The 27619-nt window shown below is 57.1% G+C and overlaps 2 protein-coding genes across 7 annotated transcripts in view; both read left to right on the plus strand.

Annotated features, from left to right (window-relative positions):
• The first annotated feature begins 404 nt into the window (after window positions 1–404).
• KCNH6 (potassium voltage-gated channel subfamily H member 6) lies at window positions 405–23507 on the plus strand. Of its 5 annotated transcripts, none has more exons than XM_070773739.1 (14): window positions 409–576; window positions 1395–1625; window positions 6934–7095; window positions 7292–7497; window positions 10679–11104; window positions 12595–12994; window positions 14410–14609; window positions 14807–15059; window positions 17921–18114; window positions 18312–18350; window positions 19830–19914; window positions 20429–20597; window positions 22152–22338; window positions 22659–23507. In XM_070773739.1, exons 1-14 carry the CDS (start codon window positions 501–503, stop codon window positions 22941–22943), a joined length of 2913 nt encoding a protein of 970 aa, XP_070629840.1. In that variant the 5' UTR covers window positions 409–500; the 3' UTR covers window positions 22944–23507. The 5 variants fall into 5 exon arrangements, with proteins under 5 accessions (XP_070629841.1, XP_070629843.1, XP_070629840.1 ...); XM_070773743.1 differs by lacking the exon at window positions 18312–18350 and adding an exon at window positions 20217–20322 and having other exon boundaries at window positions 19830–19939; window positions 20407–20597; XM_019982632.2 differs by lacking the exon at window positions 18312–18350.
• A 2848-nt stretch (window positions 23508–26355) lies between these two features.
• Window positions 26356–27619, plus strand: part of DCAF7 (DDB1 and CUL4 associated factor 7) — a 31166-nt gene continuing 29902 nt past the window's right edge. For both annotated transcript variants that reach the window (XR_011562110.1, XM_019981514.2), the window contains exon 1: window positions 26356–26714. Coding sequence is in view for 1 of the 2 variants with exons in the window: in XM_019981514.2 (XP_019837073.1) it covers window positions 26577–26714 (138 nt within the window). In the remaining variant the exon portion in view is untranslated. The remainder of the gene's footprint in view (window positions 26715–27619) is intronic.

Here is a 27619-nt window from a genome sequence, read left to right on the forward strand (position 1 = left end):
TCCTCCCCTGCTTGAGAGAGACGGCCTGGCAATGTCCAGACTGGCCCCCTGGTACCTGAACCGGGTCTGAGAGGGCCGAGGGCACAGTCCATTGGGACAGAGCAGAAGCTCCTCAAAGAGGCCCTACCCGATTGACTCCTGGCGCCGAACTCCCTCCCAGCTCCGCCCCTGAAGAGTCAGGGCCCCGCCCCTGCCCCACAGAGTCCCGGAAAAGTTGCCCCCGCCCCGCGGACCCCGCCCCGCCGCCGCTGCCGCGCGGCTCCTTTCAGCACCGCGGCGCGGACAGCTCCCGGGCGGCCAAGGAGGGAAGGACGCAGGGCGAGCGGCCGGCCGGGGAGGGCAGCAGAGGTGTAGACGCAGGCGGGCGGGCGGGGCATGAAGCCCTGCGGCCCTCCCCGGGGGCGGCGCCCACCGGAGCCGGACGCAGCTGAGCCAGAGGACAGGCGGAGAAGCAGGGAGCTGGAGCGCTGCCGGCTCCGGGCAGAGGCCGCGGCCGAAAGATGCCGGTCCGCAGGGGCCACGTCGCGCCCCAAAACACTTACCTGGACACCATCATCCGCAAGTTCGAGGGCCAGAGTGAGTGTGTGCGGTGGGTTGGGGCATGATCTGGAGCCCTGGTTCGGTGGCAGGAGTGGCCGGACCCTTTACTAACTTCGAATGGAGCAGGGTGGGGGGTGTCTGATATGCCAAACGCATATCCTTCCCTTCAATGTCCGAGAAACACCTTTTCCTCCAGCGAGCCCCTACTTTTACCTCCAACACCACCCTCCCTTCTGCTACATGGTGGGCAAAGTGCAGCTCCCCGCTTCACCTGAGTTGTTTTCTTGCCGGTTCTAAGCCCTGACCTCCCCTTGTATCCCTGCCATGCTTCCCTCCTGACTCCCCCACCCCACCCCCAACTTCCTCCAGAGGTTTCCTTTTCGCCCTCCTTTTCACCTCCTGACCGAGCCACTCTGGTCTTTCTAGGAGCTCACCCAGGCTGGGCCCCCATTTGGTCACACCCCTGCTCCCTCTCGCCTATCCCTTTCCCTGCTCCAGGAAGCCTTGGGCCTCTCTCCCACTTCACTGACCCCATTACTGCCCTGGTCTTCCCACAATTCCCAGGCCTGACTCTCCTTCCCCTTCTCTGGTCATCGTCCTGCTTCCCCCTCCTGACCATCCCCTCATTACTCCCAGGAGCCCCATGGCCTTCCCCCATGACTCTGGCCTTCTTGGTCTTCCCACCCTCCCCAGACCTGACCTTCCCCTTCCTTCATTTTGATCACAGCTCTGCTCTGCATCCAGATCCAATCCCCCCCACGCACACACACACCAACCACTCCCACAAGTCCCTCTGATCTTTCCCTCCCTACTGCCTGGTCCTGGTTGCCATGGGCTCCCACCTCCCGCCCCAGGTCGTAAGTTCCTGATCGCTAACGCTCAGATGGAGAACTGTGCCATCATTTACTGCAACGACGGCTTCTGCGAACTCTTCGGCTACTCCCGAGTGGAAGTGATGCAGAGACCGTGCACCTGCGACTTCCTCACAGGCCCCAACACCCCTCGCAGTGCCATGTCCCGCCTGGCGCAGGCCCTGCTGGGGGCCGAGGAGTGCAAGGTGGACATCCTCTACTACCGCAAGGATGGTGAGGCACCCTCAGACCACAGATTCCGCAAGGCAGGCTCGGCCCCTCTCTCATCCAGGCAGAGTGGTCATGGGAAGGGCACCGACCCCGGGGACCAAAGGGCCTGGATGAATCTTGTCTCCTCAGCTGTATGGAGAAAGTGCTGGACCCTGGGTGCAATGCCTTCCAAGGTCCTTTTCAGGGGCCAGGGACGAGGCTGAGCCACCAACTGGTCCTGGCCACATGCAGGGCCTCCCACACCATCGTCCCTCCCCCGTGTCCCCGGTCTCCTGGCTGTCCACTCTGTCACTGTCAGCCCCAGCTGTCAGGCAGCTGGGACGGAAATTAACCTTTCCTCATCTCCGTCTGCTCTGGGGATTAGGGGAGGAGTCACCCCCTCAAGGCCTCTGGGGCCAGGCAAGGCATGGGGGCGGCTGGCTTGAAAAGAGGGCTGGGTGAGGCTCAGGGACCCCAGCTCCTTGGGGAGACAGAGTCTGGAGTTTGTGCTGGCCCTGGAGGCTTGTCCAGTTTGGGATATTACTGCCAGCCCAAGCTACTGCAGACAGAACAGAAGCATAGGGCGGGGGCCGAGGATAAGAAATTCTGGAGCCCTTCAAGGCCCTCCCCTCAGTACTTCAGTGTCTCCACTGGGTCTGTGCGGAGAGGAAAGAGATGGGTGGGAATTAGGGTCCCCAAAGTCCCTTTGAAATCACCTGGATCAGTGGCCCTCTCAGCCTGCTTCTGCGTCAGAATTACCTGGAACTTGTTTTCCAAAACATACCTTCCCTAGAAAGGGGCTGACTCAGAGGTGTGAAATGAGGCCCAAACAGGTGTATTTGGGGAAATCCCCCTGGCAGTTTAGATGTTCTGTCAGGTTTAGGAACCACTGGCTTGGATTAACCCCTCGTTTCATGGGTGAAGAAACTGAGTCCCGAGAAAAAGAAAGAACTTGGCCAGGATTCTACTGCATGGGTCCCAGCTGGGACTGGACCCCAAGTCTCTGGATTCTTCCCTCAGATATATCTGGTCCGAATAACCCCAAGAGGGGTGAAAGGAACCCAACAGCCTCTGTGTTCCGAGGTGGAACTTTTGGGGAAGGAAGCCCAAGAGGGCCCTCCCTGGAGAAGAAAGCATGAGGGCCACCGGAGTACAGGTGAAGGGCAGGCACCTTTGGACTGAGGCTGAAAGGTGCTCACGGCCTGGTTGCAGGGCCCTGGTGTGTGTGTGGAGCATGAACATAAGTGTAAACCTGAGCATGTGTGTGTGTAAGGTGTTTGAGGTGCTTCTTGGGCAGGTCCTGGCTGTCCCTCTGGCTGTAGTGATTAGGGGACTAGGAAGAACCTGGCTTAGTTTGGGAGCACTCACAGGGTTAACAAAGTCAGAATATTTTTAAAAGCTGTGACCTCGCCTCCTCACATCATTGCAGAGAGGTGACAGTCAAAGGAGTGAGAAGGGTCCCAGGGGAACAGGATGGGACAGCAGGGAATGACGGAGGCCCACAGGTCCCTCTGTCCCTCTCCTTGACCTCAGAGCCCTACCTGGGCCTGAGAGGGGTAAGAGCCGATCATAGATGCCTAGTGATGTCAGCTCAGGGCTCTTAGGGTCTCCTCAGCACCCTAACTGTGCCTGGGCCAGGGGCCGAGGTCAAGGTCAAATCTTGACCCTCTGAGATCCTCAGGTCCTCAGAACCCTGTTGGCGTCTTCTAGCCGTCAGAAGGAGCCCTAGAGACCTAGTCTTGGAGGTTTTCTGTGGGTGACAATGAAAAGTTACCCACATACCTGTGCGTTGTGCTTAGTCACTCAGTCATGTCCAACTCTTTGCAACCCCCTGGACTGTAGCCTGCCAGGCTCCTCTGTCTTCCACATTGCAGGCAGATTCTTTACCATCTGAGCTACCAGGGAAGCCCACCTTGACCCATTGTAGTCCAAGACCTTGAGCACCTTGGACCTACCTGAAATTGGTGTGAAACCTAGAAAGGGGAACCTTCTGGCCAGCATTCCCCCAAGAGAAGGATGTGATGCTCAGATAACTTATGTACACCCTGTGGTCCACTCTGACCATGTGATTGTTTTTTCTGTTTTGTTTTTATCATATTCACATGGCTCTTATAGCCTGCTGAAGGGCATTCCCTTCCTCAGGTCAATACCTCCTCTCCCCCATCTTCCACTGATTAGAGGAGGTGTCACCCCCCCCCCACCTCCTACAGAATTCTAGCTGATTTATAATCCTCTTTTCCTCTAAAGGGGTAAACCACTGATAGTTCTCCAAGTTCAAGTAGAGAGTCTGTGGCCATACACCTCCACATTGTGCATCTGTGTAAAACTGTGCTCAAAGAGGCCAGGCCATTTGACAAAAATTACCCCATGAGACAGGGCTCAGAGACCCCTGAGAAACTGGCTCTGCTGCCATCTACCTTCACGAGGAAAAGTTAAGACCCTAACAGCTAGGAAGCATGGGGATGGCCGCAAGACTCGAGCCAATGAGAGTCTGGAGGGAGCCCTGGAGAACAGTCCTACGGCTGCGCCCCCTGGGGACCTGCCAGAGGGGCCCAGCCCCGCCTGCCTGCCTTGGCTGGATGTCTTCTCTGATGACCCCAAGCCAGAGAGTCCCCCAATCTCCAAGCCAGACTCGAGGAAGCCTGGGGCTCCTCCAGTCCTCAGCTCCAGTTCAGGAAGAAGGGTGTGGGCAGAGGTCTCGGCTCCCAGTGTCTTGTGTACACTTACCCACGAATGCCAGAGACACCCAGTGGGGAGGCAGGGTGGAGCAGCCGCACTCTTAGTGGCGGCCTTTGTGGCACCAGCTCTTCCCTGAGGGCTCACCACATACCGGATGCAGGGTGTGAAGAGATGGGGACAATAGACAATACTAGAGCCTCCAAGGGGAGGGGCGGGGACTATGAGAAACTGAAGGAAGGGGCGCATCTAGAGGCAGAGAAAAACCGGGAGCAGTGTGCTGTCCGGGGTAGGAGGGGGAGAGACGAGCCCACTGTCCAAGGTCAGAGAGGTGGGCCCCGAGAGGAAGCCCTGCAAGAGAGGGCGAGCAGAGCCTGTCGACCACCCTCCAGGATCAGGGCGAGGGCACAGGAACACTACCACTCCCGGGCACCCCTTAGGGTGACACACTCACCCACTTGTGGTCGCCCACACTCACTCGTGAGCAAGGACAGCTTGTGATGTGCTTAGTTGCTCAGTCATGTTCAACTCTTTGCGACCCCGTGGACTGTAGCCCACCAGGCTCCTCTGTCCATGAGGATTCTCCAGGTAAGAATACTGGAGTAGGTTGCCATGCCCTCCTCCAGGGAATCTTCCCAGCCCAGGGATCGAACCTAGGTCTCCCGCATCACAGGCAGATTCTTTACCATCTGAGCCACCAGGGAAGCCCAAGACAGCTTAGGGATCAGGAAAAGAATGCTCTGTTCTTGTCTGAATTCTCCTGTCTCCATCAGCGCGCAGGCAGTGAGTGTGAAGGTCAGGCAGGGGGTGTTACGTGAAGCTGCCCTCCAGCCCTCACTGCTCGGATGGGCTAGTCTTTGGTTCACTCTCAGCCTCAGTTTTCCAAAGATAGCATCAGTAGGTACAGGCTGGGGCTTGGCAGCCCCTAGAAGCATAGAGCCTGGAAGCCCTGCCCAGCTGTGCCAGCTCCCCACCAGGCCAGATTTCCGCAGTGCCAGAGAGAGTGAGGAGAGAGAATGGCCTTGCGGGTGCTGTTTCAGGCCACTGGCCAAGGAGGCTTCCTGGGTGGGTCCCAGCACCCAGGCCTTGCCATGCCCTGGGCTGACAAGTGTGCCAGGCTCTGGTCTGGGAAGCAGGCCCACAGCCCTGCAAGCCCAGGAGTGGGTCTCAGAGGCGAGCGGGCTGCCTCTCCTTGGTGTGGATATCTCCCCTGGGGCCAGCGCAGCAGCTGGCAGATGGCTGCCTGGTGCTTGGGAGTCCGGGAATCTGATCTGGGAGATTCTTGCTCCAGGGAGGAAGGTGGGAGGGGGGAGGTGGACAGCTCGGCTGCACCCCAGCACTGAGGGGGTGAGAAGGTACCAAGGGAAGGGTGCACCAGAGGGTGATCTGGGGAAGAGGGATTCTAATGGACCCCAAATTAGTAATAGCCTTCCACCCACTCACATTTACACTCATTCTTTCATTCACTCAGCTAACAACACCTTGGACAGGTCCTGGCCTCCAGCAAACAAGACAGACGAATCTGCCTTCTGCTAGTCATGTTTACCCGAGTCCCCCACCCTTAGCGTCCTTGGACGTGACACCCATCAACATTGAACTGAGGGACGTGGGATGACCGGGTCCCGTGAAGCAGGACGCACAGGGCATCCACCCAGCCTGCTGCCTGGCCTCTAGGGAACATGGCAGTTTCAGCTTGTTTTGTTCCATTCACCTATGGGAGAGGGAGCAAGACCCTGGAGCAGAGAAAGAGGAACAAAAGGGCCAAGGGCTGGGTCTGGGCTGCCTGTGATGGCTGCATAAGCGGCAGGAGAGCCTGTCCCACCCCCACCCTGCCATCTATCTCCCGCTCCCTCTGCAGCCCCCAGGCCACTGGCCCACCTGCCCCACCCCTAGTCCCAGCACCTCTGCCTTGAGATGACAGGCCCCTTCCTGGTCTGGAGCTGCAGCCTGGCCCTCACTCCAGTGTCCTCGGCCCAGACGAGTCCCCATCCCTATCCAAACTGTTGTGTATGAGAGTGCAGGGCTCTCCGCTCCATGGCCCCAGCCCTCCTTGATGCATGGCTCAGCCAGTCCTGGCAGGTCAGTTTCTCAGAAGCCCAGGCTCTGCAGAACAGGGGTCCGAGTATGCCCTCCAGGTCTCCATGCGCCATCATGGAGCTTGAGGCCTACTGCCAGCGGGCTCGGTGCCCAGCACTTGGTGTGTTCTCAGTGAGTTCCCTCCAGCATCAGGGGAGCAGGACATCTTTGGGGAACAAGAGTACAGGAGCTGAACCCAGGGCCAGCCAGAGCTACATGGGGGTAGGAGACCCAGCCTCACTTCCCCACTTAATCCACCCCCATCTGCTCAGCTTTAATTACAGCAGAAGCAAACCTCAAGGTTAAGCCCCGAGCTGAGGGCCGAGTGTGGACTTGGGCCCGAGGCTGCATTATCTCCTAATGAGGAGCTTAGCGGCTTTCTCCACCTCTGCTCTGTGGGTGGGGCCCTGCTGGGCAGTGTCACCAACAGCTCTGGTCACTCTGCGGGCCTCCTCCCCCACCCACGGCTGCTCTCAACTTGACCTTAACCCAGCCCCCTGCCTAGCTTCCCCAGGCCAGCTTCCTGCAGGAGAGGACCCCTCCGGTGACATGCTACCCTCCCTTCCCACGGTGTTCACAGCCTCCTGCTTCCGCTGCCTGGTGGATGTGGTGCCCGTGAAGAACGAGGACGGGGCGGTCATCATGTTCATCCTCAACTTCGAGGACCTGGCGCAGCTCCTGGCCAAGCGGGGGAGCCGCAGCCTGTCCCAGCGCCTGCTGCGACAGAGCTTCCTGGGCTCGGGTGAGGACGGGGGGCAGGTGGAGGGGGTGGGGCAGGGGGGATGGGAGGGGGCGGGGCGGGGGCAAGTGGAGGGGGCGGGGCTAGGGCATGGGAGGGGGCGGGGCGAGGGGTATGGGAAGGGGAGAGGCGGGTGGCGTTTTGTGGGGGCAGCATCAGGTCCCCAGCCCTGACTGCTGTGACCCGGCCTTGGTTCCAGATGGCTCTCACGGCAGGTCGGGGGCACAGGGGCCTGGCGCAGGCAGGGTCAAGTACAGGACCATCAGCCAGATCCCGCAGTTCACACTCAACTTTGTGGAGTTCAACCTGGAGAAGCACCGCTCGGGCTCCACCACAGAGATTGAGATCATCGCACCCCACAAGGTGGTGGAGCGGACCCAGAACGTCACCGAGAAGGTCACCCAGGTGCGGCCTGCAGGCCAGGGTGGGTGGGGCTGTGCTGGGCCCTACAGTCCCTCCTCAGGCCCGGGCTCTGGACTCCTCCAGGGCTGGGTGAACAGAGGGAGCTGCCTGCCCAGCCTGGTGTCTGGTCTGAGCTCCAGGCCTCTTGTCCTGCTAGAGTCTGATTCTTCAGACCTAAAGGCCCACCCTGAGACTCCCACCCTGACTCCCAGCCCCCGGACCCAGGGGAGGGTAGGTCAGCAGTGCCACATCCTAGGCCTGGAGAAGCTGGGAGGGGGAACTGGCAGGACACCTTGGGACCCACCCAAGGCTCTGCCAGTCCCAGAGAAGGAGAAGCAGAGAGAGGAGGTGTGAGGGCCATACTGAGAAGAGGGTGGGGAGCCCCAGCCCTGCTCCTGCCCCTGGCCTTCGAGGTGACAGCCAGCCCCTAGGACAGGATGCTTCCGCAGTCCAGGCAGTGGGGAGGAAACCTGGCATCTTCAACTCCCTTGGCACGGGTCCCTGGGGAACAGTCAGGAATGCCTCAGCCCCTCCTTGGCCAGCCCAGGGCAAACTGCCCTGGGTTCTCTGTTCCAGCTGACCACACTGTCCCTCCTCCTGGGGCCTGATGCCCCAGTCCCCAGCTGACCTCTCCAGAGGGAAGTGCAGAGAGCACTGCCTAAGGTTCAGGGGCCCTGCCACTGTCTGCTCTGTGACCTTGGGCAAGAGACCTGCGCCTTTTCTGGGCCCCAGGGTCCCATCTGGAGGAATGACTTGAACCACATGGTCTCTGAGGACTCATTTGACATTGAGGGTGCTGGCCCTAGGAGGCACTGAGAGGTGCCTAGGCCAGGGCTGAGCAAGGGGGTGCAGGGCAAGGTCAGGGGCCTCCTCCAGCTCCCCTGGGACTTTGCTTCCTGAGGGAATGGAGCAGCTCTTTGCCTCCCACCTCCTTTCACCTGAAGCATCCTCTGTGCTGGAGCACGTGGGCTGGAAACTCCTTGTGACCCAGCCACTCACCAAGTACAAGAGCCCTGGGGCAGAAAAGACCCCAGGCTGTAGGGCTGGACCCTTGGACATCAGGCGGGGCGCGGGGGGCCAGTGACCTGGGAAGCCCACCTAGCTGTGCATCTGGGGACCTTCAGGTTGGTGACGGGGTGATGGGGGCTGTCGGGCTGGAGAGTTGTGCATGGTCCCTGCCCCAGCCCCTCTTGGCTTTACTAACCCACCCCATATTGTCCCTAAGGAGGGGAGGAGCCTGCCAGAGCTCAGAGCATGGCCCAGAGCAGGGAAGTCACACCGGCCTCAACCAGAACTCAAAGGGCCTAGAGGGCTGTGAGCCCATACCTGGACTCCTTTGTCCTGACAGCCCTGCACCTCCAAGGTCATTGGGGAGGCCCCTCATGCTGGCCCCAGAGGCGGTGGGAGACTCAGGAGATCTGTGGTGGAGGAGGTGGCACCCTGACCAGAAGCCCCCAGGATGGGGACACGTCTTCTGACCCCACCGTCCGAATTCTGACCGCCTCCCTCCCTCTCCATGTGCTCTGCTGTTTCCTCCTGGTTGGTCTTGAGCAGCCAGGGGTGGACATGGCCATGATGACCCAAGCTCTCCGTGCGCATTCAGTCCCCTTTAGTTGAGCCCCCACGTGGACTAAGAGGGGCATGCGGGATGAGGGAGCTGCCGCTGTAAGTCAGTGGAGATAACTGTGCTGTCAGGACATTTACAGGGAGCCGGGAGAAAATCAAAAAACATGGGTCAGGTCTGTGCAGGGTCAGAGGAAACTTCCCAGGGAGGCCAAACAGGAGCTGAGGCCAAGGCTGAGCAGGAGGTCCCTGCAGGGTGAGGATACTGTGGCCCCTCCCAGGGGTTTGGATGGCAGATGGGGGACCGTGTGGTTGAAACCAGCCTTTGGGTGGATCTTCCTTACTGTGATCCCATCTGCTAATGGACCCGGCTTTCAGGGCCAGAACCTTATGTTGCAGATTTTCTTAAACCAGAACCATCTGCAGGGCCCTATCCTGTGTGTGTGTGTGCGGGGTGGGGTGATGATCCATGGGACACCTTTCAGGCCCCATCCTTGTCAGGGCAGTGTCTGACATCCAATGAGCAGAGAGGAGTGATTATCGAGTGTAATGGCCTGTGCCATCAAGATGTACTAGCTTGGGACTTCCTTGGCAGTCCAGTGGTTAAGACTCCGAGCTTCCAAGGTAGGGGACATGGGTTCCATCCCTGGCCAGGGAACTAAGATCCCACATGCCGCACGGCACTACCCATAAAAACAGATGCGCCAGCTCATTAGTACAGCCAACAGCCCCCTGGAGTTTGTGGTCCTTTGTCATCCCCTTCTGCCGGTGAGGGAACTGAGGCTCACAGAAGTTACAAAACCTGCCCCAAGACAGACAGCAATGTCAGACCCCAGATCAACCTGGGAAATCTGGCTACAAAAGGCATGCCTTCTGCTCCCAACTGCCCAGGCTCATGCTGGGCAGAGCCTGGGCATGTTAGGCTGAGCCCTGGTGATCGTATGTTGGCCTAAGTCTCAGAGGTGGGGGTCAGAGGGGCAGAGCAGAGGGGGTTCAGAATGCAATGATCAACACCTCCTTGGACATGTGCAAAGTAGTCAAGGCCACCAGTACCCAGACCCATCAAGGGTCCAGGTTAACTATACACCCCCAAAATTTGATTCCTTCCGTGGAAGGCTCTGAGAGTTGGCCCCAGAGTGGGCCCTAGGGGTCCAGGCTCCAGAGGGCCCTCAGGGATGAAGAGGCTACTTTGGGGGTAACTTGTCCCCATGCGGAACCTGATCACTGGAAACTTCCCAAACCCACCAGACAGACTAGTCACCCCTCATCACCCCCTCAATCGGCCTGAACCTGGCCCCCCTTCACCCTCCCCCGTCCTGTCTTCACGCACTCCAGCCTGGCCTGTTTATGAGGGAGTTCAAACCTGGGGTCACCATGAGACAGAGCTGCCCCCCACCTCTGGACCCCACCTCCTCCCAGCAATCCTGTCCCCTTAGGAACTGTCCCTGTCCTATGGGCCACACCCCCATCCTTGCCTCATCCCATCTCCCCTGCACTGCCCTGCCACCCACCCTCTCCCACATCTCCCTTCCTCGGCCTCACCCTTGCATCTCCACCCCTCCCAGAGCCATCTCCCAGGCAGGGGCCACCCGGCTGACCTCTGCCCGGTCCCCACCCCCAGGTCCTGTCCCTGGGAGCGGACGTGCTGCCAGAGTACAAGCTGCAGGCCCCTCGCATCCACCGGGGGACCCTCCTGCACTACAGCCCATTCAAGGCCGTGTGGGACTGGCTCATCCTGCTGCTGGTCATCTACACGGCCGTCTTCACGCCCTACTCAGCCGCCTTCCTGCTCAGCGACCAGGATGAGTCTCAGCGCGGGGACTGCGGCTACACCTGCAGCCCGCTCACCGTGGTGGACCTCATCGTGGACATCATGTTCGTGGTGGACATCGTCATCAACTTCCGCACCACCTACGTCAACACCAATGACGAGGTGGTCAGCCACCCCCGGCGCATCGCCGTCCACTACTTCAAGGGCTGGTTCCTCATCGACATGGTGGCCGCCATCCCCTTCGACCTGCTCATCTTCCGCACCGGCTCTGATGAGGTGAGCAAACCCTGTTCAGGCCGGCCCCCCACGGTCGTCCCCTGCGCCCTGGGTACAGGTACTACCTGGCATGGGGCACCTTTGCCAAAGCAAGTGGTGGTAGGAAGGAGGGACCTCAGACATCTGTCACCTCCCAGCCCTGGAGAAGGAGTGGCTGGGGCTTCCCCTAGGCCTGGGTGCCCTCTCTGTGCTCCCGAACCCCGCCCCTTCTGGGACGGGCACTCCTATGCAGCTCACCCATCCTGCTGACTTCCACACCACAGTTACCCTGGAAATCCACAGGCTGCCTCTCAGGGCAGCCTGACTGCCTCCTCAGCCCCAGCCCCTCCACTCTGCCCACTCCGCCTCTCACAGCTGACATGAGGGCATTTTCATGCTGTTCTCGTAGCTTCTAGTCCCACTGTGTCCTTTTGTTCCATCTCCTTGGGATCGGCTTTATTGTTATTGTTGCTTTAATATTTATTGTTTATTCATTCACTCATTCATTTATTTATTTGGCTGTTGGGTCTTAATTGCTGCCTGCGGGATCAGCATTGCATCACGCGAGATCTTTCGCTGTGGGGCGTGGACTCTCACCAACTCTCTCGTTGTGGCTCTTGGGCATAGGAGTTGTGTCTTGAAGGCTTAGTTTTTCCGCAACATGTGGGACTTTAGTTTTCTGACCAGGGATGGAACCCATGTCCCCTGAATTGCACGGTGGATTCTTAACCACAGGACCGCCAGGGAAGGCCCTTGGAATCAGATTTCCACTCAAATAGCTCACCTCCTGTGTTCCAGTCACACCCCAATCACCTCTGCCCCAGCCCCACACCTGCCAGCCTCACCCCCTGCACACAGGAGCCAGAGCAAGTTTCAGATCACTTATCTGACCCTGACCCTCATTCAATCCAGTCTTCAGAACTTTCAATGGCTCCCCAGTGGCTTGGAATAAAAGCCAAGCTCTTTGAGGAGACTGTAGCCACAGCAGCAGCCCCTGCCCACCTTCCAGGCTCATTCCTCACCACTTCACCATCTTCTGCTCTGTGCTCCCGTCTGCAGAACCTCCTTTGGTTCCCCAGGTGGACCGTGCCATTTCACACATCCATGCCTTTGTTCATATTGCTTGCTCCCTGTGCCTGGAATGCCCTTTCCCTCTCCCTCCTGTCTGGAGACCCAGCTTCATCTTTCAAGACTCAGCTCCTGTGTCACCTCCTCTAGGAAGCCTTCCCTGCCTTGTCGCTGCAGACTTTTCCTCCCCTTCCTCTGTGCTCCCCTTAGACTTCTGTCCTGGCAACCATAAAGCTATTTTGAGATTTAGGCTGAGAGCTCCTTAAGGTCCTACACGGTGTCCCGCTGCCGAGAGCCTGGCCCAAAGCAGGCTTTCCATAAGTGTTTGTTAAATGACTACGTGACCATACCTGCAGAAGAGTAATTGTGGTCCTAAGGGACCTCAAGGTCACAGTCTCTCAAGGGCTGACCCTAGCCCTGGGGCCCCCTCCCTGCCTCTCCAGACCACAACCCTGATTGGACTGCTGAAGACAGCGCGGCTGCTGCGGCTGGTGCGTGTGGCTCGGAAGCTAGACCGCTACTCTGAGTATGGGGCGGCCGTGCTCTTCCTGCTCATGTGCACCTTTGCGCTCATCGCGCACTGGCTGGCCTGCATCTGGTATGCCATCGGCAACGTGGAGCGGCCCTACCTGGAGCCCAAGATCGGCTGGTTGGACAGCCTGGGCGCGCAGCTTGGCAAGCGCTACAACGGCAGCGACCCAGCCTCCGGCCCCTCAGTGCAGGACAAGTACGTCACCGCCCTGTACTTCACCTTCAGCAGCCTCACCAGCGTGGGCTTTGGCAACGTGTCCCCCAACACCAACTCCGAAAAGGTCTTCTCCATCTGCGTGATGCTCATTGGCTGTAAGTGTCCAGGGCCTCACCCACGAATCCCAGGTTTAGTTTTGCAATGAGATATAACACAGTAACAATTTCTGTGATTGGCAGGTCCTAAGTTTGCAGCACAGTGAATATTTGCATGTGTGTACACTAACTGTGGGCTTCCGTGGTGGCTCAGACAGAATCTGCCCACAATGCAGGAGACCCAGGTTCGATCCCTGGGTTGGGCAGAAGAAAATGGAGAAGGAAATGGCAACCCACTCCAGTATTCTTGCCTGGAGAATCCTATGGACAGAGGAGCCTGGCGAGCTACAGTCTATGGGATCACAGAGAGTTGGATATGACTGAGTGACTAACACTTTCACACTAACTATATACAGAATCTATAGCCCTCGATATATACCAGGGATCAGGGCCAGCTGCCTCATTTTCAGGGCCTCGTGCAAAATGAAAATGTGGAGCCCTTTATTTAAAATATTATTAACTATTTCAAGACAGTGAGAGCAGAGCACTAAACCAAAACCCAGGGCCCTTAGCACAGGTCCACATCGATGAATTGTGCTTGCCAGGCACTTTTCTTTTCAATATATGTTCATTTGGCTGTGCTGGGTCTTAGTTGCAGCATGCAGGGTCTTTAGTTGAGGCATGTGAACTCTTAGTTGCAGTATGTAGGATCTAGTTCCCTGACCAGGGATCGAACCGGGGACCCCTGCTTTAGGAGCATGGAGTCTTAGCCACTGGGCCACCAGGGAAGTCCCTGCTAGGCACTTTTCTAAGTCCTTATCAGAGGTCCATGTTTTGTTCCCATCACTACTCCATGACAGCCATAGTATGAGCTGTTTACAGACCAAGGAACTGAACATCCTAACTTGCCAGGGGTTACAGAGAGACCCAGTTCCAGCCCAGGGGGCCGACTCCCAGGGAACCAGCTCCCAGGGCTGTGTGCTCTCAGGCCCCACACTGTGCTTCCTGCCTTTCAAGACATGTGGCCTAGGAACAGGAGAGGCAGTGTGGAATGTTACACGCAGATTAAGTTGTCATGTTGAGAGTATTTAGAGATGTGAAAGCCCAGAAAAACAAAAACAAGGGGGGGAAAAAGGGTGAAAACAAGAGACCAAAAGTTTTCTTTTTATAATATTTTTACAACTTGAAAGAGAAAACAAATCTGAACTAAAAAAACCCATTGCCCTAGTTCTTTCTTCTCAGGAGTTTGGCCTATGGGGCCCCGGAAGCTGCCAAGACGCACAGGGTGGAAGGAGGAGGGCAGGAAACCCAGGGGTCTTTGTCCCCCCCAGACACCCTGGCACCGTCCTGGACACTTCTGACCTCGCCCTGGACAGAGGGTCCCTGGCTGGGGGATCCCAGGGTGGGGGAGGCTGGAGCAGGCCTGGTGGAGATGCTCTGGAGCTCAGCCGCCGCATCCCGCCGCCCTACCCCAGCCCTCATGTACGCCAGCATCTTCGGCAACGTGTCGGCCATCATCCAGCGCCTGTACTCGGGCACGGCTCGCTACCACACGCAGATGCTGCGGGTCAAGGAGTTCATCCGCTTCCACCAGATTCCCAACCCGCTGCGGCAGCGCCTGGAGGAGTACTTCCAGCACGCCTGGTCCTACACCAATGGCATCGACATGAACGCGGTGAGCCCCTGCCCCTCGGGCCCGGGTGGGGCGGGCCGCCTGGCTCAAGTCCCAGCTCCGGCGAATGCCCCCGGGGCAGGGCGGTGGGGGGAGACCAAGGTCCCGCAGGCACTGGGCGTCCCGGAAGCCTCCTTACCTCCCGCTCCCCCAGCCCCCGCCCCGGCCGCGCCCCGCTGGACGCCCCCGCCGCCCCGCAGGTGCTGAAGGGCTTCCCCGAGTGCCTGCAGGCCGACATCTGCCTGCACCTGCACCGCGCGCTGCTGCAGCACTGCCCCGCCTTCCACGGCGCCAGCAAGGGCTGCCTGCGCGCGCTCGCCGTCAAGTTCAAGACGACGCATGCGCCGCCCGGGGACACGCTGGTGCACCTCGGCGACGTGCTCTCCACGCTCTATTTCATCTCCCGCGGCTCCATCGAGATCCTGCGCGACGACGTGGTGGTGGCCATCCTCGGTGGGTCGGACGGGGAGGACCGGACTGGGGGTGGGTAGGGGGGGAGAGGTGTCCTGCCTGGACCAGGCGGTTCCCAGGAACACAGATGGCACCTGCCACGTGATGAGCATGTGCCCCAGGGGAGCTTGACACCCAGCTCACGGAATCCTTCCACCAACCCCAGCCACAGGCCCCATTTTCCTGATAGGGAAGTTGAGGCTCAGAGAGGTCTGGTAGGTGGACAGACAGGGATTCCAGGGCTGGGGAAGTCCAGGCAGGCTGCGACTTTTTCCCGCTCTTGGGAAGCTCGGGGTAAGAAGGCAAGGGTTTGTATGGGGTGGAGGGGGGGCGGGGGTCACTGCAGCTGCAGGGACAGCTGGACTTTGGAGGAAGGATAAGGGACTCTGGACAGGGGAGAGATTGGGGGCACACAACAGCCTCTGCCGCTCACCTGGGGCAGGTCTCACTCACCTTGGGCAGGTCACTTGCCTTGTCTGAGGTGGTTCTCATCTTCCACACCTCCCCCCTGCCTTCAGCCCACCCCAAGTCCCTGACCAGGCCATCAGCCTCCCCGTCCCCTGGTTCCCCTGGCCGGGCTTCCCTCTACCCCTCCACCCAGTCCTCTCCCTCTGGCCTGCCCTCGCTACATCCTCACCTGGGCCAGCTCCTTGCTTTCATGATCTCAGCCTCACCTGTGGCACATGGACCCCCAGAGCTCTGTCCCGGCCCCAGTCTCTCCATAGACTGGAAAATTCCTTTCATCTCCAGACATGGCCATCCTTATATTCCATAGGCAGACCAAGCGGCTTATCTTAATCTGAAATCATCATCTTCCCTCAAAGGCAGCTCCATGGACATCCCTGTCACTGTGAACCTCTCACTGCCTGGGCCAGAGACCTGGGAGTCAGCCAGGGAAGTACCCTCCTCCTTTCCTGGCCCACCCCCACCATCCAGGCAGCCACAGAACCCCATCTGTTCCCTGCATTGAGATCTCTCTGTCCCATACCTGTCTCCATGTCCCTGCCTGGGCCCAGTCCTCACTCTGTCCTTCCTGGGCAGGTGTCAGGAGCTCCTTTCCCACAACCCTGAACCTGGTGTACCCCAGACTCCATCTTCCACCTGCCAGTGACCTGAAATTCACATCTGTGCATGGTCTTCTGCTCAAAATCCTTTCATGGTTCCCTATGACCCATGGGGCAAATGTCAACCCCTGTGCACGGCCCTCCACATTCTGGCCACCCCTGGGTCCTGCCACCTTCCCTCTGGTGGCTGCTGCTTTAGCCATCAGACTACTCAGTTCTCTGCACCATCTGTCCTACCCTTGTTCCTCTGCACATGCTGCCACTCCACTCGGAGTACCTGCCTCACATCTGTGCCTGGCAGACCCCAGGCATCCTTCAGTGCTGAGCTCAAGCTCAGCTCCTCTATGAGCCCGTCCCTCATTCCCAGCCAAGTTTAGAAGTGCCATCCAGGTGGGAGAGAGATAATTATTATTAATAATTAAGAAGCCAGTCCAATTTAAGTTTCAGTTAGAGACATGAACTCTCATTTTGTCCTGAGTAGAAATGGACATTAGGTCATAATCCTTCCTCTACTGGAAAACTATCACTTTATAATGTTGCCCAGATTTCTAGCTTCTGGGTTTTATATGTGACCCTGGAGAGTCCTTCCCTTCTCTCAGCCTCCTCAGTCCCCTCCTCTGTAAGAGACCTTTTATCCTGTTCTCCTGCGGGCACATGTCCTGGCCTCCATCCATCATTGAGCAGACACTTAGTAATGTTTGTGCAGAATGGCCAGGCTAGGGGGCTGGACTTCCCTGTGGGAAGTGGCCGTCATAATCATGGTCTGTGGCACTCTGGCCCTGGTTCTCTGCCCTGAACCCTGACTGCTGCACAGACCACAGCCTGCTTCCTCCACCGGATTGCCTTTCTGCTGGAGGACCAGCCTTCCTAGATTCTCACAGCCCAGGCTCCACTCCAGTAGTTCTGTAAGACCCTTCCCCGCCTCCCACCACTCCGGGTGGGATGAACCCCTCCCTCTTCTGTAGGCCTGTTGCTCTTGGCTCCTACTTGTTCTGAGGCTCTAGAGATCATTCTGTAATCTGTCTGTTGGGGATTTGGGGGGCTCCTGTGGGTAGGACAGAACCCTAGTCATGTTTTTATCCTGTGGCTAGCACAGTGCCTGGCAGCAGAACGGCCCAGCACCCTCACCACCTGTCCCCGCATCCAGCCCAGGTCCACCCCGTGACATCGTCCGTCCTAATGCCTTGCATCTGCCTGTCTGGTGCCTCTCGCTCTTCGAGGCACTTCCTCCAGCATCTCCTCTGCTCCTCTGGACCGCCCAGGGGGGCGGCCAGGGCAGATATGGTTAAAGCCATTTTAGAGATGGGGACACCGGGGTGCAGAGAGGGCCATGCCAGTCAAGTGGCCCACAGTGGGAGTGGGCACCGAAGAGAGAGAAGCCTGAGGTGCTGTCCCAGGGAGCTGGGTGGTCCTGACCCCTGGTCTCCGCCACTCTGCAGCTCCATGGCCAGCCTGAGAGGAAGAGGTTGGGCAAGGAGCCTTTGGTGTCTCTTCTGCCTGCTGTTCCCTGGGTAGGGGTGGGTAGGGGCAGTTCCCAAGCAAGTGGGAAACAGGAAGGAGATTCTGGTAGAAGGTGGTCCCGAGGATCCTGGAGATAGCAAGGGGACCCACAGGCTGGGGTGGCAGGGGTCTCTGCATACTCCCTTCCCTCAGCCAGCACATCCAGCCTTGTTCCAGGCACCCCCCGCTGCAGGATCCCTGAAGCTGGGCGAGGTCAAGGTTAAGAGGTCCTCAGGGAGGCTCCTCAGAAGAGAGCAGGGAGCCAGGCCCTGGAGATTCCCCCACCCCTCTGGCTGGCAGGAAAGAATGACATCTTTGGAGAGCCCGTCAGCCTCCATGCCCGGCCGGGCAAGTCCAGCGCAGATGTACGGGCCCTGACCTACTGTGACCTGCACAAGATCCAGCGGGCAGACCTGCTGGAGGTGCTGGACATGTACCCTGCCTTCGCAGACAGCTTCTGGAGTAAGCTGGAAGTCACCTTCAACCTGCGGGACGTGAGTCTGGGATGGGTGGCCCGGGTTGGGGGTGGCCCTCGGCCAGCCTGTAATGGGCCATGGCCAGTCAGCCTGCTGAGCGCTTGGGCTGCTTGGCTGGAGAGGACCCGTCTGACCGCTTCCCTTCTTTTCAACCCCCGCTCTTCATCCTTTGTCATAATCACTTCTGTGCCTCCCATGGCCAACATAATGCTAAGTATGAAGATAGCTACCAATTACGGAGCACCAACTATGTGGTAAGCGCTGGGCTCCTTCTACACAATCTCATTTAGTCTTCCTGCAGGTGGTGTTAGTATCCCCATTTTCCAGATGGGGAAACTGAGGGTCCTAGCAGACAAATGACTAAAGCCACAGTCACACAGTAAATCATATAGTCAGTGGCGCAGCCAAAATGGGACTCAAGTTTGTGCATCTCCATAGCCCAGGCTTTTCCCACCACATCCTTCCAAGCTGCAAGGTGGGGGGGGGGGTGGGGTGGAGGGTGAGGGGTGGGGGCAGGCAGCAGCGTCTCCCATCCATGAGCTCACGGTCCAGGTCCCAGAGGTGTAAGCAGTGATAGAGCAATCTCTCCTCTCAAATTTATTACTCAGTGGAGGAGATTATAATAACTCAAGAAGAAGAAAGAAAAAAAAAGAAAGAGCTAAATAGTTCTCTCTTTTTTTTTTTTTTTGGCCTTACCAAGCAGCTTGTGGGATTTCGGTTCCCCGATCAGGGATTAAACCTGGGCCGCAGCAGCCCAGAATCCTAACCACTAGGCCACCAGGGAACTCCCAAGAGCTCCATAGTGAAGAACCAAGGCAGTCTCAAGGGTGTGCAGTGAGACCAAATATCTGTGGAGCTCAGGGTGGCCAAGGCGTGGGATAGCCAGTACAGAACAGAAGTGCCCAGAAGGGTCTGTGTGCAGGGGAGGGCTGGGAACCAGCTAGTGGGAAGGAGGGGGCAGGCGCGGCTGGCAGGGGCCACAGTGGCTGAGGCCCGGGCACTGAGCCCCCACCCCTGGCCTCAGGCGGAGGGTTCTGCTGGCCCAGCCCCGCACCCAGCATCTGGAGGTGGAGCTGAGGCAGGTTTACCTGCTCTGGATGGCCCTCCCCACCCTGCCCTCTGCTGTCCTCCCCTCCCCAGGCTCTCCCCTTCCCGCCTGGCCTGTCTAGGAGGCCTCTTGTGAGGACTCTGCCTTGGTGGGCGGCGGGGGGCAGGGGGTGCCCAGCTGCTAGGAAGCATCAGGTGGCCCAAGTGCTCAGTGGCTGGACACTCGAGCAAGAGGGCTGTGGTATCCATGGCCTGGGACATCTGCAGCCCCTGGGTGCCCCCAAGTCCTATTACCAGGGGGGTGGGCTGCCAAGGGCATGGATGGGGCACCCCTGAAGGGATTGGGACTTCCAGACTTCCACCCCTCAGGGAGAATTGTCGCGTTGGCCCAGGCTGAGGGCGGGGGTCCCAGAGCCCTGAGGAAAAGGAAAGAGAAAGCTCCCCTGCCTCCCCCACCCCCACGCTGCTGCTCAAGGCAGCCTCTCGCGGGACTCCCTGGGGTCTGCCCGGCTCCAAGCCCCTGGGCATCCCTGCCAGTCCACGCAGGAGAGGAGCTGCTGGGAGCACGCTGGGGGTGCCCAGCCACCTGCCACCACCCTCCCCTCATTGCCACGGGGGTGGGGGAGGGGAGAGAGGCCCAGTCCCGGCTGTGGTCCCCGTTACTTGATGCTCTTGTTCCCCACAAGGCAGGCGGTGGTCTCCAGTCATCACCCCAACAGGCTCCAGGCAGTCAAGACCACCAGGGCTTCTTCCTCAGTGACAACCAGTCAGGTGAGCAAAATCGGCCCCCGCCAGAGTCTGCCCCTCCTGCACCTGAAGGCCCTGCCCAGCCTCCTGGCCCTTGGCAGGTCCTCCCCTGCTTCTCCTAGGAGAGGCCTCCTCAGGCTCAGCATCAGTGGCCCCTGTACCCCTCCTCCCCCTGTGTTCTCAGAGCCTGAGTGAGGGCTGCCCGCAGGGGTGGATACCGGCCCACCCCCGGGGCTGCACATCAAGGTTCTACAGGCCCTGCTGGGCGGCAACTCCCTGGACAGTGAGGCCTGGGCTGAACATCCCCATCTGGCCAGCTCCCGCAGGCTGGGGCCCCACCCCTGCTCCCAGGGCTACAGCCTTCTGGGTCCCAGAAGCCAGGCCTCTATGGGGGCAGGACACCCAGGGAAGGAGATGCACTCCTCCCACCCCGTGTTCCCACAGCAGGTAGGGAACGGGGCCCCGGCTCTGCTCGAGAAGGCCCAGTCTCCAGAACCAGCTGGACCTTGGCTCAAGCTTCCCTCTCCCCATCCTGCAGGTGCAGCCCCTTCCCTGAGCATCTCAGACGCATCTGGCCTCTGGCCTGAGTTGCTGCAGCAGGTGCCCCCCAGGCCAAATCAGAGCCCCCAAAACCCTCAGGGAGACTCAGACTGCTGGCCTCGGGAGCTAGGCTCCAGGCTAGAGCAGCTCCAGGCCCAGATGAACAGGTGGGTGACTGACCTGTGGGCAGGGATGGGACAGCCACAGAGGGCAGGCCCATGGCAGGCTAGGCACGGGCGCCCCCTCCTGGTGCCTCGGGGACAACGCTGCGTGTCCCGTGGCTTTGAGAATGAAAGTGAAAACCTGAAAGTGAGTCACTCAGTTGTGTCCGACTCCTTGCGACCCAGGCAAGAACACTGGAGTGGGAGTCCTTTCCCTTTTCCAGGGGATCCTCCCAACCCAGGGATTGAACCCAGGTCTCCCGCATTGCAGGTGGATTCTTTACCAGCTGAGCCGCAAGGGAAGCCCAATGATTTGAGAATGGCCAGCCCCCTTTAGCTGCAGACCTCCCCAGCCTTCTCACTGAGGACAGTTCCTTGGATGGCTTGTCCCAGCAAATCGGGAACATGCCAAGTGGGGAGAGGGGTGTAACTTCATGCCAAAACAAATTCTGTGAGTCCAGGACTTCCCTGGTGGTCCAGGGGCTAAGACTCCATGCTCCAATGCAGGGGGCCTGGGTTCAATCCCTGGTCAGGAAACTAGATCCCACATGCTGCGGCTAAGAGTTCTTAGGTCGCATCTAAAGATCCTGCGTGCCACAACTAAGACTCGGTGCAGCCAAATAAATACATATTTAAATATAAAAAAAATACCGTGAGCCCTTGGAAAGGGGGCGTGGCCTGTGGATGTCAGGGCTGTGTGGCAGAGTGAGGGCTTAGGGGCAACACAGTCCTGGGTTCAAATTCTGGCTTGGTAACTTACCAGCAATACTGTGTATAAGTAACAACCACTCTGAGCCTTGGTTTACCCTTTTGTGAAATGGGGGTAACCAGAATACCTGTGTCGAAGCTTCATGACGAGGGCAGGATGTCTCTTTCTCAAGCACCCTCTGGGAAACAGTGATAAGGAGAGCTAAGCATTAGGCTGGTTTCTTGTAGCTGGGGGGTGGGGGGCGGGGGTGACTTCTCTGGTCACCAAGGCAGTACAGGTGTGTTTGGGTTACCTCCGCCTATTCTATAAGTTGTACTGAAACATCTACTTGAGTTCTTTCCTCAGTACCATTCCTTCAAATTAAGTAATTTGGTACCCACCGTCCCTCCTAAAAAAACTTCACTGTGAGGACTAAATGATGTGTGCAGCTGCCTGATCACTGTGATTATCAGAGTCAGGGGTGTACTAAGGGGAATTTGGGCGGAGGCTGTAGATTGTAGGAGATTCCCTGGTGGCTCAGACATTAAAGAGTTTGGTCTGCCTGCAATGCAGGAAATCCGGGTTCAATCCCTGGGTCGTGAAGATTTCCCTGGAGAAGGAAGTGGCAACCCACTCCAGTATTCTTTGCCTGGAAATCCCATGGATGGAGGAGCCTGGCAGGCTACAGTCCATGGGGTTGCAAAGAGTTGGATGTGACGGAAGCGACCTCACACTCATGTAGATTATAGCGGGGAAATAGCTTCATCCAGCAGGGACAGCCTGCAGCCTACAAAACTAAGGGCTGCCCTCAGGACCTAAACTGCTCTTGCCAACCCTGACCCTGACCCTGATTGTGGGGTTCTGCCTGGCAGGCTGGAGTCCCGCATGTCTTCAGACCTCAGCCACATCCTGAAGCTCCTTCAGCAGCCCCTTCCCCAGGACCACACTGGCTACATCTTGGGAGCCTCCACCTCTAATGACCTGGCCTTGTTCCCTGCAACCTCAGCAACTCAGAGTCCAGGAACTCGGCTGCCCCGGGGTGACCCACCCCCGGCACAGGTGAGCAGTGGAGGGGACCCCCAGGGGCTTGCCTGGTGGCGGCTGCATGTCTTCCCCCACCCTTACCTTGGTCTCAGTGGTCATCTGGCCCAGGGCCTTTGTGGCCTGAGAGCAGCTGTGACTTCTGCTGTCCTCCCTTATGGTCTGAGTCACAACAGGCAGCCTGGACAGGTGGTAGCAGAGCCCAGACTGTGACCACGGACTCCACATCGGGAGCAGAGGCAGCAGGATACATCTCCTGCTGCTTCCCAACCCTGAAGTCAGGGTGCCCTGGGGAGGCTCCCCACCCTGCTTGCCCCCCTCTTTCTTGCCCCCCGCAGATGCCCAGCTATGGTGACATGGATGAATGGAGGCCAGAGCTCAGGAACTCTTCCTCTAGGATGCCCCCCTCTGCCGTGGAAATGGACAGAACTCTGACACTGTCCTCGGAACAGAAGCAGCCTGAGGGGCTCCTGTCACCCCTGGCCTCCCCTCTGTGTCCCTTGGAGGTACAGGGACTTGTCTGTGGTCCCCGCTACCCCTCCCTCCCTGAACACCTCAGCTCTGTGCCCAAGCAGTTGGAGTTCCAGAGACATGGCTCAGATCCTGGGTTCTCAAGGAGCTAGAGCCACTGTGCCCCAAGAGTTTTTTTAAAAAGCACTATGAAGGAACTGAATGTGGGTAAGGTGATAGTTAAGGATGTGGGGGAGGCAGACAGCCTCTAAACTAGCCCTTCACCTAGAGTAGCTACAAACTGCCAATCCAGGTGACCCCAGACGGTGCGGGTGAAGAGGCTCATGACTTTCCCCAGCCTCCTCCAGGGCTCTCTTTAGACAGCAGGGCTGGAGGAAGGTGGATGAGCCTCAGGCGTGGAGGTAGCTGCCAGGACAGAGGGCTCAGGGAAGAAAGGAGACATTTCTGATCTTTTCTGTATGAGAGCCTGACTCTGTGCAGAGTCGTCACCTCCCAGCTCAGAACTCTCCCCCACCATGCAGCCAAGTCCCCAGGGTTGGTCAAGACCTCCTGCCGAGAGCCTGTGAACCAGCTAGAGACGGGAGTGCCCTCTGCAGTGGACACTTCAGGGCCCAGAACTCCAGCCCTCAGCCACCCTGCCCTTATGGTTCTGTGATGACCTTTGGGACCTAATGGGCAGTGGAGGGTCTCAGAGCTAATAAAGTCTGCACACTTCATGTTGGGCTGGGTGTGTAATTTGTCTGAGGGTAATCAGGTCCTCGCTGGGGCTGTAATCCTGACAGTTGTGATCTGCTTCCAAGGAGCTGTGTGTTAGGGACCTGAAGGTGACTCCACTGGGTCTTGGAGGCCCCAGAGTAAGGGGCTCTTAGCCAGGCTGGGGTGAAGGGAAGCAGAGAGACACTGGTATGGTGGCCACAGGGAATCATGACAAGAGCTAACACTTCCAAAGCACTCTTCTGTGTAAGGGGTTATCATGCTGGCTGCCCTGCAGATATCGTCGACTCTTTGCAACAAGCCTATGGGGTCAGTATTATTATCCTCATTTGAGAGAGAGGGATCAGAAGTAGAGAATAACTCAGAAATTTTTACCCAAGCAAGAGGAGAACTTCTGGGGTGCTGGTACTCTTCTGTTTCTTGGTCTAAGTGCTGATTTTATGAGTGTGTTTCAGGTTGTAAGAATATGTGCACTCCTATGTGTAAATTATACTTTGATTTTAAGAAAAAGAATATTTCCCAAAAATATATCAAAAGGAGGACATAATTTCAACCCAGATGGTCTGGTTTGAGGACATGTGCAGTCAACCACTCCACTGCAATGGGCTGTTGTTCAAAAAGTCACAGGTCCTGTCCTTTTTCCCTAAAAGAATTTTGAAAATTATTTCTCCTTTATACATTTTGAGTTGACATCTGGAGTATTCCATGATAACTTTAAATAGTTGCAAAGGACACAATTTCCAGTGTGTTGTAAATATTGACGCTTTATAAACTGTTGCGTTTATATTGGTCCATTTAGACCCAAATAGCAGTAATTCAGAAGCCAATATTGGGACTTCCTGGCAGTCCAGTAGTTAAGACTGCACTTCCAGTTAGGGGGGTGAGGGTTCAATCGCTGGTTGGGGAATTAAGATTCCCACGTGCTCTGCTCTGCCCCCCACAAAAGAAGTCAGTGTCATTCATTTTAAAAACAGGAGAACAAGCTCTCCTTTAACAGTGTTCCTTTAACACACTCTCTGCTCATGTGCGTGCTGTGCTTTGTTGCTTAGTCGTGTCTGACTTTGCGACCCCATGGATTGTAGCCCTCCAGGCTCCTCTGCCTGTGGAGATTCTCCAGGCAAGAATAATGGAGTAGGTTGCCATGCCCTCCTCCAAGGGATCTTCCCAACCCAGGGATTGAACCCAGGTCTCCCACGTTGCAGGAAGACTCTTTACAGTCTAAGCCACCAGGGAAGCCCTTTCTTTGCTCATAATTTCACTCTATTCCATTCAAAGTTTACCCAACATGTAATTTATTACCATGGTTGAAAGTATATATTGATAACCTTATTATATGTGTTTGTGACACACACACATATAATTTTAAAAAGTAATTGTTTCTAACCTTACCAAGGCTTTAAGGGTTACACTTAGTACTGGGTTTTTCAAAACAACATAAATACTTCTATTTAAATTTTTACAGAAACTAAAATTTTATTGACATACACCTCTTAAAAGAGGGAATTTTTCTCTCAATTAGTTCATGTGAGTGGATAAATATTTTTTTGTTACAGTAAAACATAAGCCCAGAGAAACTTGTTCACATAAGGAAGCAGATTGTACTTTAAGGGGGTTGTTAAATATATAACAGTGGCACTCAGTTCCTTGAATTCTGAGTTAATCACATCACTAAAAGCTATACTTAATGATGTGTTAAGTCACTTCAGTCGTGTCTGACTCTTTGCAACCCCATGGACTGTAGCCCCCTAGGCTCTGCTGTCGATGGGGTTTTCTAGGCAAGAATACTGGGCTGGGTTGCCATTTCCTCCTCCAGGGGATCTTCCCCACCCAGGGATCGAACCTGCGTCTCCTGCATTAACAGGCGGGTTTCTTTGTACCACTAGCGCCACTTGGGAAGGCCCACACTTAAAGTTATCACCAACAATTCATTATAATCCTCCTTCAGTTGTGTTGAAAGCAAACCGTTGGAAACCATTTAAATTATAAACAGATATTACCTAGAATCGGACCTTTCTCCATTTCAAATTGAAGACACAGATACATCATTTAGGGCTGGATTAGCAATTGCCTTGGTACCCTAGTGGGAAGGATGAAATGGGGAGGAATTAACACAGAGCCACGCTGGTGTGGCTGCCCCCTGCTGAGGGCCGACCCTAGAATTCCGATCATTTTTACGATGACAAGGAGAACGCACGAAAGCCGAACTGTAGCTGGGCCTAGACCCGAGTACATGTGAAAACGGTGTGTTCGCGGCCTGCCCTTGGGGCTCTGGGGAACAACATTACGGCTTAACTGGGACGCTGGCACGAGCAGGGAATTAGAGGTTCGCGTTCCGGCCCAGGCCAGGCAGCCAAGCCGCCAAACTCAGAGCCCTGAAATACAGCAGGTCCTCCGGTAAGGGAGAATTTTCATTTTTACTCGACAGCGTGGAGTAGCTTCTGGGAATAGCAGCTGCAGTGGGGAAATGAGAGCAGGTCACACAAGAAGTCTCACTCTCAGACACTTGGCCTAGAACTCGGAGCCCTACTACCTGCCTCGCCAGCCGCTTGGCCACCCACGCCCCCATTCACCCGCACTGCGCCGTTATCTCTCTGACTGACACCTTTGTCAGCCAATGATCTTTGGGATTGTGTAAGCGCCTGCCCCGCCTCCGGAGTTGGGCGGGGCAAGTGGCTGGAATGACAAACACTTAGGCCAATAGCAAGGAGGTTTCAAAAGCTAAGGGCACAATAGCCAATGAGGGAAAGGAGCCGTTCGAAAGGACATGTCAGACAGCCAACGGCCAGCGGCGCTGCGGGGGTCGCGTGGCTTCCGTTCCGAGTGGGCGGGGCAGTATCTCAAACGGAAGGTGGTTGTTGTCCGAGCCAAAGCTGGTTTGAAACTGGGGGTCGGGCCCGGCAGTCGTTGTCTGTTGCCACCGCCCCGCTTCCGGGCTAGGCCGTCCCTGCCCGCCCCCGCCCCGCCTCCCTTCGGACCCCTGGGTCCCAGGCCAGGCTCCCTGCCCGTTTTGCGCCCGGCTCGCAACAGCCCGCTCCCGTCCTGGTCCTCACTGCGGCCCCTTCGCCTCCACCATGTCACTGCACGGCAAACGGAAGGAGATCTACAAGTATGAAGCGCCTTGGACCGTCTACGCCATGAACTGGAGCGTGCGGCCCGACAAGCGCTTTCGCCTGGCGCTGGGCAGCTTCGTGGAGGAGTACAACAACAAGGTGGGCCGGGCAGGGGCTCGGAACCCGGCTGGCGGGGAGCGGGCCCCGGGAGCCCCCTTTCTGGGCAGGAGCCCAGACCCCAGGACCCTCCTGCGGACTTGCCTTAGCACCACGGAGCGGTTCCTCTGTGTCTAGTCCTGTGCAGAGAGTTTCGCTCTCTTTATCGCATTTAATCCTTGAAACATTCCTGGGTATTCAGGAGTGTAGTTACTCCCATTTTCCTAATGGGGAAACTGAGGCACCGTGTTGCAGCTTACCCGGGTCAGTTATTTCGTGACGGAAACAGGTCTCAAACCCAAGTTTACACCCCAGAGCTATGCCATTTATCACTAGTATCCGCTCCCCTGCTGCACTGCCTCAGTTAAGGGGCAGAAGAAGGATGAGGGAATGATGGCTGTGAAGAAAATGCGCTTACGATGGTCATTCACTTCTGGCCACACTAGATTTCTGTTAGGTCTGGTTATTGCGCAGGGTTTCCCGCCCCCTACACCCACCCGCAGGTACTGTTATTGATGGATTTGTCGGGATTGCCATTGCTGTTGCGGCCTCGTGTTCCTCCTCTTCACCGCGATCTCGTTTTGGAAATCTTGACCAGTGATCCTGCCGTTGTTTTCCAAATAGAGAAGGATGTTAACTTGCTGTATCTTTTCTTGGCATCTTTCTTGCTAATACAAATATGTAGCCTTGAGTAGTAAGTCTTTCTGGACATCCGGAATTTGAGAATCCTTCATAGAAGGTAGTAGGAGGAAACTTTAAGCTGATAGTGCAGTATAAATTTGTTTTTGAAAGTTGTTGAATAAGTTAGTGAGAAGAATTTTCTTTCCTTTGCTCTTTAAATCTCTTCCATTTTGTATTAGAGTAAACGTGGTGATTGATCGTAATCAGAGCGACTGAGAGCCGTGCTT

The sequence above is a fragment of the Bos indicus genome, chromosome 19 (assembly GCF_029378745.1).
Source record: "Bos indicus isolate NIAB-ARS_2022 breed Sahiwal x Tharparkar chromosome 19, NIAB-ARS_B.indTharparkar_mat_pri_1.0, whole genome shotgun sequence".
NCBI lineage: Eukaryota > Metazoa > Chordata > Mammalia > Artiodactyla > Bovidae > Bos > Bos indicus.

Coding starts and splice junctions, on each gene's coding strand:
- KCNH6 (XM_070773743.1), top strand. CDS start 501: ATGCCGGTCCGCAGGGGCCACGTCGCGCCCCAAAACACTTACCTGGAC. Junction 1,626..6,933: donor CCTCTACTACCGCAAGGATG/GTGAGGCACCCT, acceptor CGGTGTTCACAG/CCTCCTGCTTCCGCTGCCTG. Junction 15,060..17,920: donor CGTGGTGGTGGCCATCCTCG/GTGGGTCGGACG, acceptor TCTGGCTGGCAG/GAAAGAATGACATCTTTGGA.